The 17005-nt window shown below is 44.3% G+C and overlaps 1 protein-coding gene across 1 annotated transcript in view; it reads right to left on the reverse strand.

The window, feature by feature from the left end:
• Positions 1–225: 225 nt before the first annotated feature.
• The window catches only part of LOC129332941 (cytochrome P450 2J2-like), a 31959-nt gene continuing 15179 nt past the window's right edge, over positions 226–17005 (reverse strand). The window contains exons 7-9 of the mRNA XM_054984261.1: positions 15761–15948; positions 6775–6916; positions 226–939 (exon numbers count right to left, since the gene is read on the reverse strand). Of these exons, the coding sequence (XP_054840236.1) occupies positions 749–939; positions 6775–6916; positions 15761–15948 (521 nt within the window). The 3' untranslated portion in view covers positions 226–748. The remainder of the gene's footprint in view (positions 940–6774; positions 6917–15760; positions 15949–17005) is intronic.

Genomic DNA, 17005 nt, shown 5'->3' on the forward strand with positions numbered 1-17005 from the left:
AAATCTCCCCCAGCTATTCCCACCTTAAAGGGTAGATATGATGTTTACATCGGCAAAGGAGGAGTTGCTGTTGTCTTTCATACACCCATCACTCTCTCTGTGTGTTTGCTAAAAATGCTTTTGATGCCATAACTAGAGATAAGGCTTGTATGTGAATATTCTTCCTTTATAAACTTGCATTTGTAAGGACCACAGTAGATGTAAGGCTTGTGTGTAAATATTCTTTATGTATAAACTTGTTCTCTAACTCTGTTCTGACACATCTCTTTCCTCTATGCAACCCATCACTTCTTTGAAAAGCAAATCAAAAGAATGATAAATTTCTCATTTTACATATCACCAGAATTCTGTATCAAGCATTTATTTGAAGACATCATATTACAAATAAGTTTATTTGTCTGGCCATAGTAAAACTTTAGCAACCAGCAACATTGCAGCCCTGCCAGAATTCCACCTTGAGTAGGCATTAGTCAAATTCTTACAGAAAAATTCAAAATAAAGTGAAAGGAATAAAGGAATGAATGACAGTAACATACGAACCACTCCGACTTTTATAATAGCATAATTCAGGTCAAATAGCTCCTTAGATACCAATTATTTCCAGGGTATGAACTTTTGAGGAAGATTTGACTCTGAAAAGCTCACCCCTGAAATCTAGTTGGTCTCTAAGGTGTTTCTCGACCCCAATCTTGCTCTTCTAATACAGAGCAATACTGCTACCCACCTGAAACAATCCAAATTGCATAGTTTATGATGTAGCAAAGCGAGGAACAGCACATATCTTATAAGGTTGGGGAGGCAATGTTAACCCAATTATAGGTTCTTCGCTGAGCTTCTTTACTCCTTTTGGCACCTGGAAAGTGAACGACCTCAGCAGCTTGATGAAGAAGATGAAGAGCTCAAGCTTCGCCAGTTGTTCTCCCAGGCATACACGGGCCCCTACAGAGGAAATAAAGGAAGGCAGCAAGTAAGTAAAACATTTCCATGTATTGTCTAGAAAGTACTGTCAAGATAAACATCTAGTTTGGACTTTGGTAAAGTCACATGAGTGAAAGAGCCAAGACTTCCCTCCACCTCCTAAAATTGCTCATTGGCAAGTTGTGTTGGTTTCATCATATTTTTCTCCCCCCACCCAACAAAAGATACACAAGAGTGGGACCACTCTTAATTTCAACACTTTAAATTCAGTCAAATGATTGCCTCTGAGAGAGGTCTCACCATGTCCTGTATCTGGCCATCAAATCATTAATCAATCCCCTTAAGTGTTTAATCATTGTGCACATAATCATTAAAGAAACTTTGGCAGGTATCCTCATGGGTACCAGTATGCCTACCTTGAGAAGGTGCTTGTTTTAGTCAGTCAGCAAAGGGGATTGTAACAATATCAAACTCCATACCACACAATGGTATCTACATATAATTCCAAATCCCCATCCTTCACCACAAGTCAAGCAACTTATTTTCATGTAACATTGGCTTTGGCCTTTGGTAATGGAAGGAGGTCCAGAGATAATTTGTCTGGAGGTTGTGGGGGCTTTTATCAACATAAAGCATTTGTTGCATTTGCATATCTCAAAGCAAGGTTTTCACACCTCAGGTTGATCTTGTAATTGTTGAACAAAATTCTGCCCTTTAAAAAATTTCCCAAAATATTCAACTACCCAATCGTCCCTTACTTGCAGACAGTTTATATGACTGCCCTCTTTCAAAGCTTGGACAGAAAACCATATTTTGTTTCTGGACATGGCTCCCTGTCTGATAAATGGAGCCAGAAAGTTCCTACAAATTCCCCTTACGAATTTGAATCCCCTCTTTTGAATTATTTGCTGCCCAGATGCCTGGACCATTACCATGGGAATCAGTTCCTTCACACAGAGAGATCTTCTTCGATACTTAGCTATATGTTCTCCCGGTTGCCTCTTCAGCCTCTTGATTCCTTTTTTGGGTGGAGTAAGTTTGCATGCTTGGACTGGCTGTTTTATTTTATTTAGATGACCTCATAAAATATTTTGACTGCTTCATTTACAGTGAAATCCTAAGAAGAGTTACTCCAGTCTAAGCAGTGAAATCCTAAGCAGAGTTACTCTAGTCTAAGCAGCCAAAGGGCTTAGACTGCAGTAACTCTTCTTAGGATTATACAGTTAATTACATTCCCAGCCCAAATGTTTCTCTGACCTCCCCTTAATAAAAGTTGTGTTCATTCTATCTAGATTCTTCCCAGCTTGGAGAGGCAACTCAACAATAACAACAACTGTGTGCATATATACCAGCCTTTGGGACAGATCAGTGCCAAACCCAGAGCCAAGCTCCAAGTGACAAATGACACTTGCCTGGCAAGTGAACAGACTCACGTGTATTTCTCCCTGTTCACTTGATCAAGTGGAGAGCAAGTGAATGGCAAGTGAACAGGGAGGAATACACGTGAGTCTGTTCACTTGCCAGGCAAATGTCATTCGTCACTTGTAGCTTGGTTCTCAGAGCAGTGAACAAAGTCAGTGTTGTTACTGTCCCCATAATACAACAGGGGAGCTGGAGCTGAGAAGGGTGGCTTATATAAGGCCACCTGCAGAGCTCATTACAGTAGTGGGGTTGGAACCAGCAGAGTGCTGATTTGCATCTCAACCACTTAACCACTATGCTACTGCACCTCTTTATGTAGCCATTGTGTGTGCCACAGCCTATCTTGGGGATATTCTCTTCAAATGGGTGTTAAATCAAAGTCAGAAACTCCTTTAGAAAAAAGAATGAGAGTTGATGGAAGGAGGGTTACCTCTGTTAAACTCAGGCATATTTACTGTGGATTTGGGCTTGAAAGTGGGTTACATTGACACTGTGGGCCAAGCTACACATGATGAATGACACTTGAACGGCAAGTGGATTGAGTGGAGGGCAAGTGAACAGGGAGAAATACACTTGCCATTCAAGTGTCATTCGTCATGTGTAGCTTGGCCCTGGGACATGTTAGTGTAGATGTTTCTTACTCTCCACTCATGGTAACAGTTTTAACTTATGTATCAACACCTTCAGGAAGTTGATTTTGGTTCACAGCCCAAAATACCTGACACTCTGTTGAAGCTGTTTACTGACAGTGACAGTGACAGAAGGCTAGATCAGAATGATCTAGCCTGACAGGTACAAAGTCACATGATTGTATGTCAGGTGAGACACAAAGCTAATTAGACTCAGGGCCAAGCTACACATGACGAATGACACTTGAACAGCAAGTGGACTGAGTGGAGGGCAAGTGAACAGGGAGAAATACACTTGCCGTTCAAGTGTCATTCGTCATGTGTAGCTTGGCCCTCAGTCATAGTGAGTCAGCAATTGCTCCGTGATTGGTTAATTGTCTTGGCTTATGTAACCTCCTGTAACTAAGTAAGAATGTACTTAAGGGTTGTAATGCTATTATATTCCGCCCTCTGTTGGTACAGTGTGTCTGGCAGGGCCTTATGCCGGTCAGTCTTGTAACAATTGCAAACTATTAATATATAGTCACTGTAAAGAAATATCATACACCTTTAATGTTGGATGTGTGTGTTTGTGCCTCTACAGCAACGGTTCCCTGCAGCTCAGCATTGCTATCTGCGCACGCAAGGCATGTCCTGACAAGGTACACAATCTAAAGAGCATGCTTTGAGTCTTCTCATCCTGAAAGCAATGAGAGTTTTTCGACATGATGTTTCAGAAATCTTATACAATTCTTCAGAAAATCATGAACGACAAGTAGGAAACTTAAGAATAGAGCAACCATTAAAAAAACAGTTTATTCTACTGTAGTGCTGCATTCTCAAGGCTAAGTTATCAGGAACAGATAGATTTAGCGAGTAGCCATGTTGGTCTGCATTAGAACAGCAAGATTTGAGTCTATAGGCACCTTAGAGACTTAAAAGATTTTCAGGGTATGAGGTTTTATGAGTCACAGCTCTTTTCTTCAGATATCCTACTAATCCTACTAATCCACAGCTGTCAAATCCTCAAATCCTACTAATCCACAGATGTCAGCCTGTGGGCAATACTGCATGCTTCCCCGTCCAGCAAACGTAGGGATAGCAGAAGACACAAAGAAAATGATGAAGGTTGGAACAGCTGATTGTTCCAAGGATCCACCCCCTCCCTTGACCACAAAACTGCTGGAAGATGTTTATCGGGACCTGTTTCAGTCATCACTGTCAGCCTTTGGGCAGAAAACAGCACAGCTTCCTGCCCTAGGACAGCTTAGCACAGAGAAACGAAACATGGTCTGCTTTTATAGCCTGCATCAATAATTCCCTTTACTTTTTTCTCCCTTGACATATTTGCAAGTAATATGCTACGTTGAAAGGAGGAAGAATAACAGAGGAACCTTGGTCTAGATTCAGCATTTCTGTTTTAAATTCCCCTTCCCCTTTTTTACTTTTTCTTAGTTTTTAATATGTTTTAATCCATATCTGAAAAAAACAACAACTGCCTACATGAATGCTAGTAAAATTATCAGCAGTTCCGTATTTTCAACCCTGAGTGTCAGCAAAGTGACCAATCTAACATAGGTGAGGGCCTTTAACGAACAACAGTTGGAAGTGAAACCTGAAAATAAGGGATTTTTTTGAGAGGGAACTCACTGGTATCGAGGGGCTATCCCAAGTACTGATCCTTGTGCATCAGCCCACACTGATTATAAATAGCTGGAAGAAGCATCTACCCAATATTTTTCAGTAGACATTTCTAGGCCACTGGCTTGACCCCCTATTAAACCTGAAATATTTTGAGACCTGTGATCATATCTTTCTAGAATTTTTTTAAATGATAAAATTCAGCTTCCTGCTCAAATTGAGGACAATTGGAGATGGGAGGTGTTTACTTCTATGCAGGGCTTTTTTCTGGGAAAAGAAGTGGTGGTACTTAGTGGGTTGCCCTCTGCGAAAACGGTCACAGGGCTGGTGGCCCCGCCCCCTGATCTCCAGACAGAGGGGAGTTTAGATTGCCTTCCACGCCACTGGAGTTTTCCAGAGGTGCCGGAACTCTGTTCCACTGCGTTCCAGCTGAAAAAAAGCCCTGCTTCTATGTCTCTTCATGGGAAAAAAACGATGACCAAAAGACTAGAGGAGGAGTGTGTGTGGGGGGGTGCAATTTGACTCCAGTAGAATCATAAAGATGAACAAGCTTTTCACAGTATAAGATTTCAAGACTCAAAACTATCTTTGTCAGACACCCCGTGATTTAAGTGACCCTCTGAAGGGACAGAAAGGACTAAAACTCCTGTCCCCCTGCCAAGTGGCCGAAGTCTGGCACAGTGCCCCTCTTGACTGGCACTTCCTTTTTTAAGGTGCTGGGAAGGTCCGATCACAGATTTATTAAAACTGCTGACCATCAATCAAAGAGTTGTAGGACCTTATGGAAAAGAGAATGTCATTTCTTAACATCCCCATGTTGAAAATATTAGTAACTTTTATTTACCTTTCCATAGTTTCAACAGAAAATCACAGAATACTTGATATTCAGGAGCTACTATCTTGCCATCTTTCTCCATTCCAAAGCTGTGTAAATTGTCCTTTGTTGGAGGTGGTTTGCCTCAAGCCTTGGAGGGACATATGTCAAGTGGGCTATGCCCAGCTGGAGATTCACCATCCACCACAAGAATCCCGCTAAAGGACTCTCTTAAGGCAAAGGGTAGGGCTTACTTAGTAGAACTGACCTGCTGTGTAGGTCATTAAATGAGGTCACTATCTAGAGGTGCACCAGCCTCATCTTTCACCAAGCAGAGTGGTGGATCAACAGAAACCATAATGTGGAACATTGCATTGGGTTACCATTGGTCAAGCAGCTACATTCTTAATTTTAGAATCCCTGTTTGTTGAGAAAGCTTCCAAGGTGGCTTTTATTAATACTCAGCCCTCTTTTGGTGCTGTGCAGTGTCTTCCAGCGACTTTTTTGTTCAGCCTACACCTATCAGTTTGGAAAGGGAGAATAGCATACGCTAATAGACAAGGGACAGAGGCTTGCGGTTGGGAAGGTTCCCAACACCACTGCCTATTGATATGTTTAGAAAAGTAGTCAAGTCCCTGTTTTCCCCCCAGAGCTGTAATATTTGCACTGCTTTACTGCTATGGAAAGAGGCTAAAAGAGAGAAATCATCGTTTAATGGAAAAGGGCATGCTTTGCTTGCAGAAATGCCCACATTCGATTCCTGCTTTCACTACATAAGTATCTCAGGATTGGATTTGTGCTTCAGACTTTGCGCCTTTGTGCAAAGCATCAAACATTTAGAGCAAACACTACATTTGGGGTTGTTAACTCCAGGTTGGGAAATTCCTGAAGATTTGAGGGATGGAAGCTGGGGAGGGCAGAGTTTGGGAAGGTAAGGGACCTCAGCAAGGTATAATGCCATAGAGCCCACCCTCCAAAGCTGCCAGTGCCTCTAGGAGAACTGATCTCTGTAGTCTGGAGATCCATTGGAATTTTGAAAGATCTCCAAGTCCCACCTGGAGGTTGGTAACACTAACTATGGGGCCAATTTTCTTGCTGAATAGAAGAGCTCTAGAAAGTTATGCAAAAGAAAAGGCAGGCAATGGGAGGACAAAACAAGTTCCTCATTATACCCAATCTGTATTTAACAGAATTTTGCCTTTCAGCTGTTTCCTCAACAAAATCCTACGGAAAGATTGCCTATTATATATAATGTTCCAGTAATGTCATTTGTAAGAATATTCTACCCAACGAGAAAATACTGAGTTTAGTCCTTCAGACAGCCCTATAAACAACTATCAACCACAAATTAGTTCAGAAGTTTGCATGTACCTGCTCCGAATGGAAGAAATGCTTCTCTTTCCACAAAATGTCCATCCTTGTCCAAAAAATGGTTTGGGTTGAATGCCTCAGGTGTCTCCCATTGTTTAGGATCAAGAAGAACAGAGCGAAGATCTGGGTAAATGGTGGTCTCCTGCAAGGATGAGACTGTTGGCTCAGGATATATACAGACCAAGACATTAAATATTTTGTCAGTCACTCTCTTAAATCTAATCTTTGCCATTTCGTACGGTTGCTTGCCAGTGGCTGGCATCTGATAATAATAAATAATAATAACATTCAATTTATATACCGCCCTTCAGGATGACTTAACACCCACTCAGAGTGATTTACAAAGTATGTTACTATTGGTTTTTGTGGGTTTTTATGTTACTATTATCCCCACAACAAAACATCCTGTAAGGTGGGTGAGGATGAGAGAGCTCCAGAGAACTGTGACTAGCCCAAGGTCACCCAGCAGGCTTCAAGCGGAGGAGTGAGGAATCAAACCCAGTTCTCCAGATTAGAGGCCTGTGCTCTTAACCACTGCACCAAACTGGCTCTCTTGATAGAAGATTGGGGAACAGGGACATGGTTAGTGGATTGCATTAACAGCATGAAGTCATTTCTGGGTTGAACCTGGAAGTGGTTATGCCACTCTGGGATTCAGTGTAAATTTTATGGTTTTATCATTGGGCTTTTGATGAAGTTATATGGCATCAGTTCTGGATTCACTGCGGAATTGATATCACACAATCAATTTGACAATGGTTTTCTCCTTATTTTTACCCCTGCTAGTGTACTGAGAAGGAATGTGCAATTCAGATTTGGTATTCCTTTAAAAATACCAAATTTGCCTGAAAATTCAGAAATACTAATCTCAAAGGGAAATACTGAATCAGATTTGGTATTCCTGAACTTAAATTTGGGTTAATTCGGGTCAACTTTGGTAATGGCATTGGTAGAAGACAGCAAAGAAACACTGTTACCTGCCTTTTATTCCCAGATGAGAGGGGGGAAGAGTGGTGTGAGTTAGGCAGAGGCGGAAGGGAGAACTCACATTAATCAAGATAAAAGTTCACAAAATGATGCTAGGTTGTATAAATCTCAGATAGGTCTATAAAGTGTCAATGTGCTGTAACCTTCCAATGCTGTTCTCTTTTTTCCCTTTCTATATGCAGGGGAGAAGACACCTTCACGGCTCCGCTCAATAATGGGCTGGCTCAGTTTGGTTATTTACCAGAACTCTCTCTCGTGGTGGGCTCCCTTGGAGCCAGGCAAGGCACATTAGAAGTACTTTTTTTAACATAGGCTTACCTGTAAATTGGGGTTCATGTATACCATGATTCCTGAAGAGGAGTTAAGCTGCTTGCTAATATAGTGCCACATACCTAATTAGCAGCAGTTAACCCTACCCCATGCTGAAAGGAAAGTTTATGGATGTATTATCATAAACAGCTTAGACACTGTATGTCTGGCTTGAGGACAAGGGCAGAATGGGCTCCCCTTGTTCTCAAACATCTGGGATCATTTCCAGAAGACAGAGGACCCACAGTATGCACAGTGTCAGCAGTGTACACCCTGGGTCAGTCAAGGAAAGGATGTGAATAATCTCTCGATGACCAGCCTCAGGAACCACATAAGGAAGCAACACAAGGCAGTGCTTCTTTGGGGGGAGGGGCTGGTATCACATGGCTGCCAACAAGCCAGCAGGGGAGTCAACCTGTGACCATCTTTGGTGGTCTTCCTCCCAGTTTCCCACCACCATTAGTGTGCCAAGAAGGGGGATCTAGCGGGCATCTAGGCCTGTCACTTAGAAGATCATGGAGATAATTGCCATGGATGGACACTTGTTTTCCATAGTAGGGGACTGGTTTCCAAGGGCTGCTCCAGCTAGTCTGTCCTTGGTACACACCACCTGCTCGCACCATGCTGAGCAGGACTGTGGTGTTTACAGGGCTGCCAAGGAATACATGACGGCACAGTTGTCTTGTGCCTTCGGGAGAACCGTGACTTCATGTCCAACATCTGAACCTGCACTCAGTCACAACATGTGTACCTCTTACTTATGGTGCACTGCTGGAAACCCAATGACTTTCAGGGTGGGGTGGGATGACCAGTGTCAGGTAGGGCCACATGGGAGACAGCTGGGCCAGCTACTGCAAGGCGTTACTCCACACTGAGGTTCTCAATAAGGCACACATGATGGAAAATATCACTGTCCCTATTGAGAGGGAGTTTCTGGACTGGGTAGGTGAGAGAAGCCTCAACATGGGATATATGGTGACTGAAGGCAGCGCAAACAAGAAGGCAGCAGCAGCGTGAGCAGGCCTCTAGCACATTTACTGTGAGGCCCACAAACTTCACCTTGTGGTGAAGAACACATTTGGTCTGGGTTCCGATGAGCCTGCAGAGGACCTCGTAACTCGTGAGTTCGAGGGTCTCCTAAGGAAATGCCGGTGACTCGAGTCACTTCTCAAGCAGCATGAAAGTAACACAACAACTGCACCAGGAACAGGCTGAGATAGGCAGGCTGGAGCATTGCCTGATCTCTGATGTCACTTGCTGGAACTCCACCCATGCCATGCTTGAGCATTTGGTGGAGCAACAGGCTGCCCTGACGTTGTGGCTCTTGGAGAGCAACATTTAGAAGGAGAAAGGTGAGTTCAGTCCAGAGGGTTGGCTCACCATCTCGTAGACAATGGAGGTCCTGAGGCCCTTCAAAGAATTCACTGTTACAATCTCATCCATCAAGGTGACCCTGAGTCTGGTCATTCCTCTGGTCCATATGCTTCAGAGCACTATGACCTCCTTCCTGGATCCAGATGCAGGACATGCAGACTATTTTCCAGGAATGCATGTGCTCATGAGAAGGCAGCAAAATGGCATTGTCTCACTGCATCAGCCTCTCACCAAGAGGGAGTTGTACATGTTGGCGATCATGTGCGACTTATGTATCAAGGGCACTTCTGCCAGGCATTCTTGGAATGTCACCAGTGAGAGAAGTGCCCTCTCTTTGCAAAGCAGTGTAGGAAAGGCAAGAGGGGCTTCCTGCTAGCACAGCATGCAGGGGAGGGGGCAAGTTCTGCTGGTACCCCCTTCACCCCTTCTCAGCAGGCTCTCCCCATGGCCAGCACTGGAATGTCCATGGAGATGGAGATACTCTGCTGTGCCCTCGACACCTCTGGGAACATGAGCACATGATCCAGGATTCAAAGGAGGCAATAGTCAGGGACTACTTTTAAAGCCTTATGACTTGCTTTCTGCTGATCTGCTGAGTTGCTTTCTACCAATTCACTGAGCTACTGAGCCATGAAAGAGGTAGCTTGGCTGGACTTCTTTTTCAAGGCTCAGAACCTCCACTCATGCCCTCCAACAAGCAGGGAGAACAAGCACGTATTTTCCCATGCAGGCAACATTCTCTGCTCACATCACACTAGCTTGCTCCCCTAGAGAGTTGAGCGGTTGGTTTTCCTGAAGGTCAGCATGCCGCTCTTCGATTTCCTAACTTTGGACTTCCAGAGTGAATGAGGTAAGCCTGCCATGAGGTCTGCATCCTCTTGGAGTCTGTGAGGTGCAGAAAAATGCCCTTATCAGGACTTAAAAGTTAGATAGAAAACCAACAGAAAGACAGTTGACTCAGTTGGCACAACAAATGCACACTGCAATTTGGACCCTGCCACACACAGATACCATAAAAAATGTCCACAGATTATTGAGAAAGAGGCTCGAGAAATGTTCTCTTGCCACTGGGATGGGAAGAGTCAGAGAGAGATGTTAGGGAAAGTAGAATGACACAGCATGTGTCATAGAAACACTCAAACAAAGCTACAGAATGCTGTTTGTGTAATATAATGTATATAATGTGTTGTTCTAATGTTAACCTTCCTCTTTGCAGGGGTGGGGGCAATGATGAAGGCTGCTGCAGAGAGAGGATTACTTGGGTTTCCCAAATACTTCTTTCACTTTCAGCTTGAGGCCACGTGGGTGGGATCCATCTTATGCAGTCGTGCTTGCTTGCTGTTACCTTGTGCTTGCGGCTATGTACTACTTGGTTCTGTTCTGTGATGGCCCCTCACTGACTGAACTCAGTGCCTGACTGCTCTGAATAACCCTGGTTCTGTTGGGATAGGTTGCAACAGTGTCCCTTGCTTCAGCTTGGATGGGTGGAATGGATGTGATGCTCTGGTGTGAAGTTGCTTCCTGTGCTTCACTTTGGTTCCGGGGGGGGGGGGGGAATTTCATTCCCTTGCTTTAATTTGCTTCTCACTGCAAGATGGTCCTTTGCTTCTGTTTGTTATGGGTGATTATCTCTGGTGTGAGGTTGGTCCTCCTAGGGAACAATTATCAGCCTGGTTAGGGGACACTGGGGTTTTTGGAGGAGCATCAGTTTGGTTTTGTTGGGCTTCCCCAAGGATGAACTTGCATTTGGGAACATGCCTTGGCTGCTGCATGCTTTCCTCAGTATATATGCCCCTGAGAAAGAACTTGTAAAAGTTCTCATCTTAGAAACTCTCAATGGAGAGTTTCTAGTCAGCCTGGTCAGGAAGAGCTGGGGTTTTTAGGGGGCATCAATTTAGTTCTGTTGGACTGTCTGGCGTGGAGCTTGTATTTGGGAATGTGCCTCTGGCCATGGCAGCCTTGTTTCATGTGTTCCGGCAGAGGGAGTCAGCTTGGACTTTCTCCCACAATAGGAACAAATGGAATGGCTGGGGCACCTTGTTCAGGGGCCCACATATTTTTCCTTGCACAATGCTACCCCCAAGCCCCCTGGATAGCTCCCAGATGATTTTCCCCATAGGGAATAATGAAGATTGGAGGGGGCTGGGGGTACCTTCTTTGTGGGGCCATAAAATGTCCTTCCGAATCCAATCTTTATGAAATGTCATGGTTCTTTTTTTTTATATATAATTTTTTATTTTCAATATCTAACATACAACTACTACATACATACATACCCTACAAAACAGTAACTACAAAAGACTACAATAGCACAAGGGATAGGAAAGAGGAGAGAAAAAAGAGAGAGGGAGGGAGGGGTGGAAAAAAGGGGAAGGTACCCTACAAACACTAAACACTACATTTCTGTTTTCCCTTCATACTGCCATTATTCAAAAGTTAAAGCTTTATATTATATTGATGGAGTGGTTGACCTTACTAAATGCAAATTACAATTTAATTTCAAGTTAAATTTTTCTTCCCCTCCTGGGTCCCGGACGGAGTTCTCTCTGCGCAACTGCAGCCGCAGTGCTCGTTTCCTCCCCCTCCCCCTCAGACTTCTCCTTTTCGTCTTGCTTGGTGCACTGGAATTCTGGGTTCCTGTCCTCAAAATCCCTTAGTTGATCTTCTGATAATATCTTAAAGGCTTGATCTTTATGGGTGAACCAGATTCCTTCCGGAAATAACCATTTGTACTTTATTCCACGTTCTCTCAGAAGAGCTGCGAACTTTTTATACTTAAAACGTCTTTTCCGGACTAGAAATGGGACGTCTTTCAATATCTTAATTTTGTTGCCCAAGAAGTCCAAATCTGCATTGTATGAATTGTATAGGATAGTGTCCCGGATCCTCTTAGATGAAAAATCGATGATGATCTCGCGCGGCAACTGACGCTTCATTGCATACTTTGAAGTAGCCCGACGGGCTTCCAAAATGGCGCTTTTAACTTCTTCTTTAGTTGCCCTCGCGGGTGTCGCCAATAGTTCCGAGACAAGACCCCGTAAGTCCTCGTTTTCCTCCTCTTTCACATTCTGGAGGCGCAAAATTGTCTGTGTTCGTTCCACTTGTAGCCCGATCAACTGATTCTCCACCAGTTTAAGCTCTTTATTCGTAGCCTTCACGAGTGACGCACTTTCCCGAGCAGACTTCTCTGCCCCCCCCCGCTGCTTCCTTGATGGTTTTCACTTCGCTCTCAATTAAGCCCACCCTTTGATCTGTTTCATTCAGCTTGTCAACAAAGGGTTTTATAGCTTCACCAACCGCCCTCCGTACAATTTCCTCCAGCGATTCTCCCTTTAAGGCAGCCGAAACTGACTTGCCAAGGGCGGGACTTTGTTTTTTTGTTGCCATTTTAGGGGGGGGGGACCGCCAACCAGATTCTGAAACTCAGAGAAGGGGAAGAACGAGCCTTCTTAGCTTCAGATCCCACCACTCCTTCGCGTGCGCTTGTAGTAACAGAAGGGATTCGCTTACTTGTAGGCTCTCGCCTAGTTCTGCTCTTTGCCGTTTCTCATGGCCCGGCAGCACTCGAGGCGCCGCGCACGTCCGCCGGCCTCCGTAGGGACAAACGGGCAATTAACCCCCCGCATTGATTCCGGGGGGCTCTTCCCGCAGCGTCCCGGACCCAGCCTCCCTCACTGGGAGTTTTGGGGGCTAATCTTCGCAGATCAGCCGCCCGGACAGGGTGCTCGGCCGCTTCCTCTCGAGCCAGCGAAGAGGAGCGTCCGACATGGCGGAGAAAATGAAACCGAATCTCGAAATGTCATGGTTCTTTAGAGGATACTCAGGAGTAAGTACCCTAGAAATTTGTTAAAATTTGGTCAAAAAATTACTTCCTGCCTCAGACCACTGGATAAAGATGAATTGAGTTTCCCATAGGAGCCAATGGCTGAATTTTACTGAATTTGCTCTGTAATACTGATCCAAACTAAACAATCAATTCAGTATTTACGAGAATACCAAGGTTTTTTTCTCCAGTTCAATATTACTGAACCAAATTTACCAAATTTGCTTCCTGTGCACCCACCCCCACCCCGTACTGAGGTGCAGCAAGGTATGGGGGCTGCTGACAGGAGATTTCCCACTATAGTGGAAGACCTGGTAACCCTTCTATTTCCAGACCTCCTCCGAGGTTCAGAAAGGGGCAGGCTACTTTTAGCTTTTGAGGTCTCAATTAGAGATGGGCACGAACAGAAAAAAAATGAACATGATGTTCGTTGTTCATTGCCGTCCACAAACAGGGACTCATGAACAACCACGAACATGGCCCTGTTCATGAACATGTTCGTGGTTGGCTGTTCGTGGTCAAGATCCCTACTGCACCACTCCCAGAAACCTGACCTGAGAAGGCACCAGGAAAGGTACCAATAATAAATAATAGCTTGGCCCCAGAACCTGGCAGCAGCCCTGGAACTTGAACGGGTAGATCCCTACCGCACCACTCCCAGAAACTTTACCTGAGCAGGCAGCAGGAAAGGTATCAACAATGAATAATAGCTTGGCCCAGAGCCTGGCAGCAGTCCTGGAACCTGAAGGGGTAGATCCCTATCCCACCACACACAAATAAAAATCAAGCTCCAATGCACTCTCTCTATCAAAATGCCAACAGCAACTGTCTCTGCACTGTCTGCAAAGTCAGAGCTGGGAGCCCCCCTCCCCCCTGGTCTTTGCTCCCTTGTTGTAACAAATTTGGAACTCCACACTTGAAAGGAAGACCTGCCTATCAAGCTAAATTGGGCTTAGATTGGGGTTTCCAGGGCAACAGCAGGAGTTCAGACAGAGTTCAGACAATCCCTGCCTAAGTTGCCAAGGGGATTGATTGTAGGTGCCAGACTGTCTGGCTTGACGAACAGCAACAAACAGCAATGAACGAGGCTTGCAACGACCACCTGTTCGTTTAGAATGGGGCCTCGCAAACAGCTTGTTCACAAACAGCAGATAGGGCTGTTCGTGGCTTTATTTTGTTCGTATTGCTGTTCATACCCATCTCTAGTCTCAATCCCTAACAATAAAAAGATGAAAAATGAAGATAAAATAAGGTACTATCAAGACAATGATACATAATGTGAGTATTTTAGTGTAATTTTGATGCTCCATTTGAGCTCCAGGTCCAGGCCAAAGGACCCTTTGGGATCCCCAGATTGGCCCTGGTGTTCTCCACTCCTCCACTTTAAGCCAGCTGGGTGACTGTGGGTTAGTTACAGCTCTTTCAGAGCTCTCTCAGCCCCTCCCTCCTCACAGGGTGAATGTTGTGGGGATAATAATGACATTGACTTTGTAAACTGCTCTGAGTATGGCATTAAGTTGTCCTGAAGAGTGGTATATAAGCACTGGGTTATTGGTGTCATTGTTCTTATTATTATTATTACAAAACAGATGCTGCCTGCAAAATGAAAACAGTTTGTGCATTTGGGGGCACAATTGAGGAGACACTAGAGCAGTTATATGGTTGGCCACACTATAGCCTGTTCTACTTCTGAATTTTGGTCTTGAGTCTGAGAGGCAACTTGTGCTCAGTTGGGAAACCAAAAGGTCTCAATGAGAGGAGCACTTTCCCCAAGTACTACCATTGTTTTAGTATTACAGTCCAGTAGCACCTTTAAGACTAACCAACTTTATTGTAGCATAAGCTTTCGAGAATCACAGTTCTCTTCGTCAGATGCATGGAGGGCAAGAAGAAACTGGTCAGATATAGAGGAGGAGAGGGGAGGGAGGAGTAGATGCAAACAGCTGCTTCTGATATGGAGATCAGTTTGCGTCTGTTAAGGAAATCAGTTACTTCTGATAATGAGATAACCATTCATAGTCCTTATTCAGTCCCAGCCTGAGTCAAATTTACATATGAATTCCAATTCAGCAGCTTCCCGTTGGATTTTGTTTTTGAAAGGTTTCTGTTGAAGTACAGTGACCTTTAAGTCTTTGCTACTACAGACTAACACGGAGAACTCCTCTGCATCTAGTACGATGCTGGAAAAGCTTCTTAAGAAACAAATGCTAAATACATGAACACTTTGGGTACTCATGGTTGTCAAATACTTGGATAAAGCTTAGAGAATTATGATCATGAGTAGATCAGAATGGAAAAGGACAGTTACGTTGGGGGCTGACACAATAATCCCTGTATTATTTGATATCATTTCTGGAAAACAGATTGTAGTCTTCAAAAATTACTAGAGGAAGCTCCTTTATAACTCTAGGAAGCAGTTATGTATCTAAATTATGACCTCTTATACTTATTACTCATTGGATCCAGGAGTACAACCTTAAGAATTTCTGATACCTTTGGAATGACAAAACCCAGTATGTTCACATCCTTTGTAGTTTGTCTGGGAATGCCGAACATAAAGATATACTGGGAATGCTGGATCTCACAAATCACAGCACTGGTGTAGGGCAGTTTCTTCCGATCTTGATAGTTGAATGATTGAGATGAACCTAAAACCTCTTCCATCTCCTTGTGGACTTTCTCTGAGGAAAACAGTAATAAAAAATGAATCTTAATTTGGGACACTGAATTTGCTTCTAACAAGTTAGTGAATCAGTGAAAGTCTTCTGTATCATATATTCAAGAAATTGGAAAATAAATTGAGCTGAAGGTTTGGGTCAGTATCTCAAAATATTAAGGAAGACTTCTCTGGTCCATGCAACAGTATGTATTAAATATTGGGGAAAAAAACAAACTGGAGTCCTTGTAACGCAAATTGGTCCTTGAGCCAGGGAAGGCACACAAAGAGCATCTTCCAGTTGTGTAGATCTAGAATATGAGTTTCAGAGTAAAGGGATCATTTGACTCTGTTGTATATAGATAGTTCACAGTTTGTAGCAATAATTCTCCAAGGGAAGAGTGAAAGGATCAAAGGGACACAGGCATTTAACCGACAAGTAATTTTATTACATTGGCCACAATAGAAAGAAGGGAAATGAAACAGTGGTAGTCAAGATGGTAGGATTGCCAGTCCTCCACTCAAAATATCCTCCACTCCCACCCTTCACCCCCATCCCTGCTTATCTGGCCAGTGGAGGAAAAGGAGGAGAAATGCACCTTCTGGGGCATGCTCCCTGGCTGTGCAGTGTGCACCCATGCTCTACAGTGGGCCGATTTGGGCCCCAAACAGGCCAAATCCTGCCCATTTGGGCCTAAATTGGCCCACTGTGAATCACAGGAGCTCTCTTCAGGACCTCCCCACAGCGCTTCCACGGTCCACAGGGGGTTGAATTGGGCCAAAATTTGGGGCCGAAATCGATCCGCTGCAAAATGCAGGAGCACTCCAGGGCCCGTTGTGCTGCCCTAGCTGCACTTCCACTGCAGAATGCGGGAATGCTGATGAGATGGTTCTGGAGAGCTCCTGTGCTTCATTTTGGGCCAATTAAGACTACAAACTGGCTCAATTCAGTCCCAAATGGACCAAAATCGGCCCACTATGGTGCATGGGAGCACTCCCAGGCATGGCAGAAGGCGCTGCGCAATGATGTCACTTCCCAGAAGTGATGTGATCATGCAGCCCAGGAGTTCTGTGTGTGCTTG

This window comes from Eublepharis macularius, chromosome 6 (assembly GCF_028583425.1).
Source record: "Eublepharis macularius isolate TG4126 chromosome 6, MPM_Emac_v1.0, whole genome shotgun sequence".
In the NCBI taxonomy this organism is placed as follows: domain Eukaryota; kingdom Metazoa; phylum Chordata; class Lepidosauria; order Squamata; family Eublepharidae; genus Eublepharis; species Eublepharis macularius.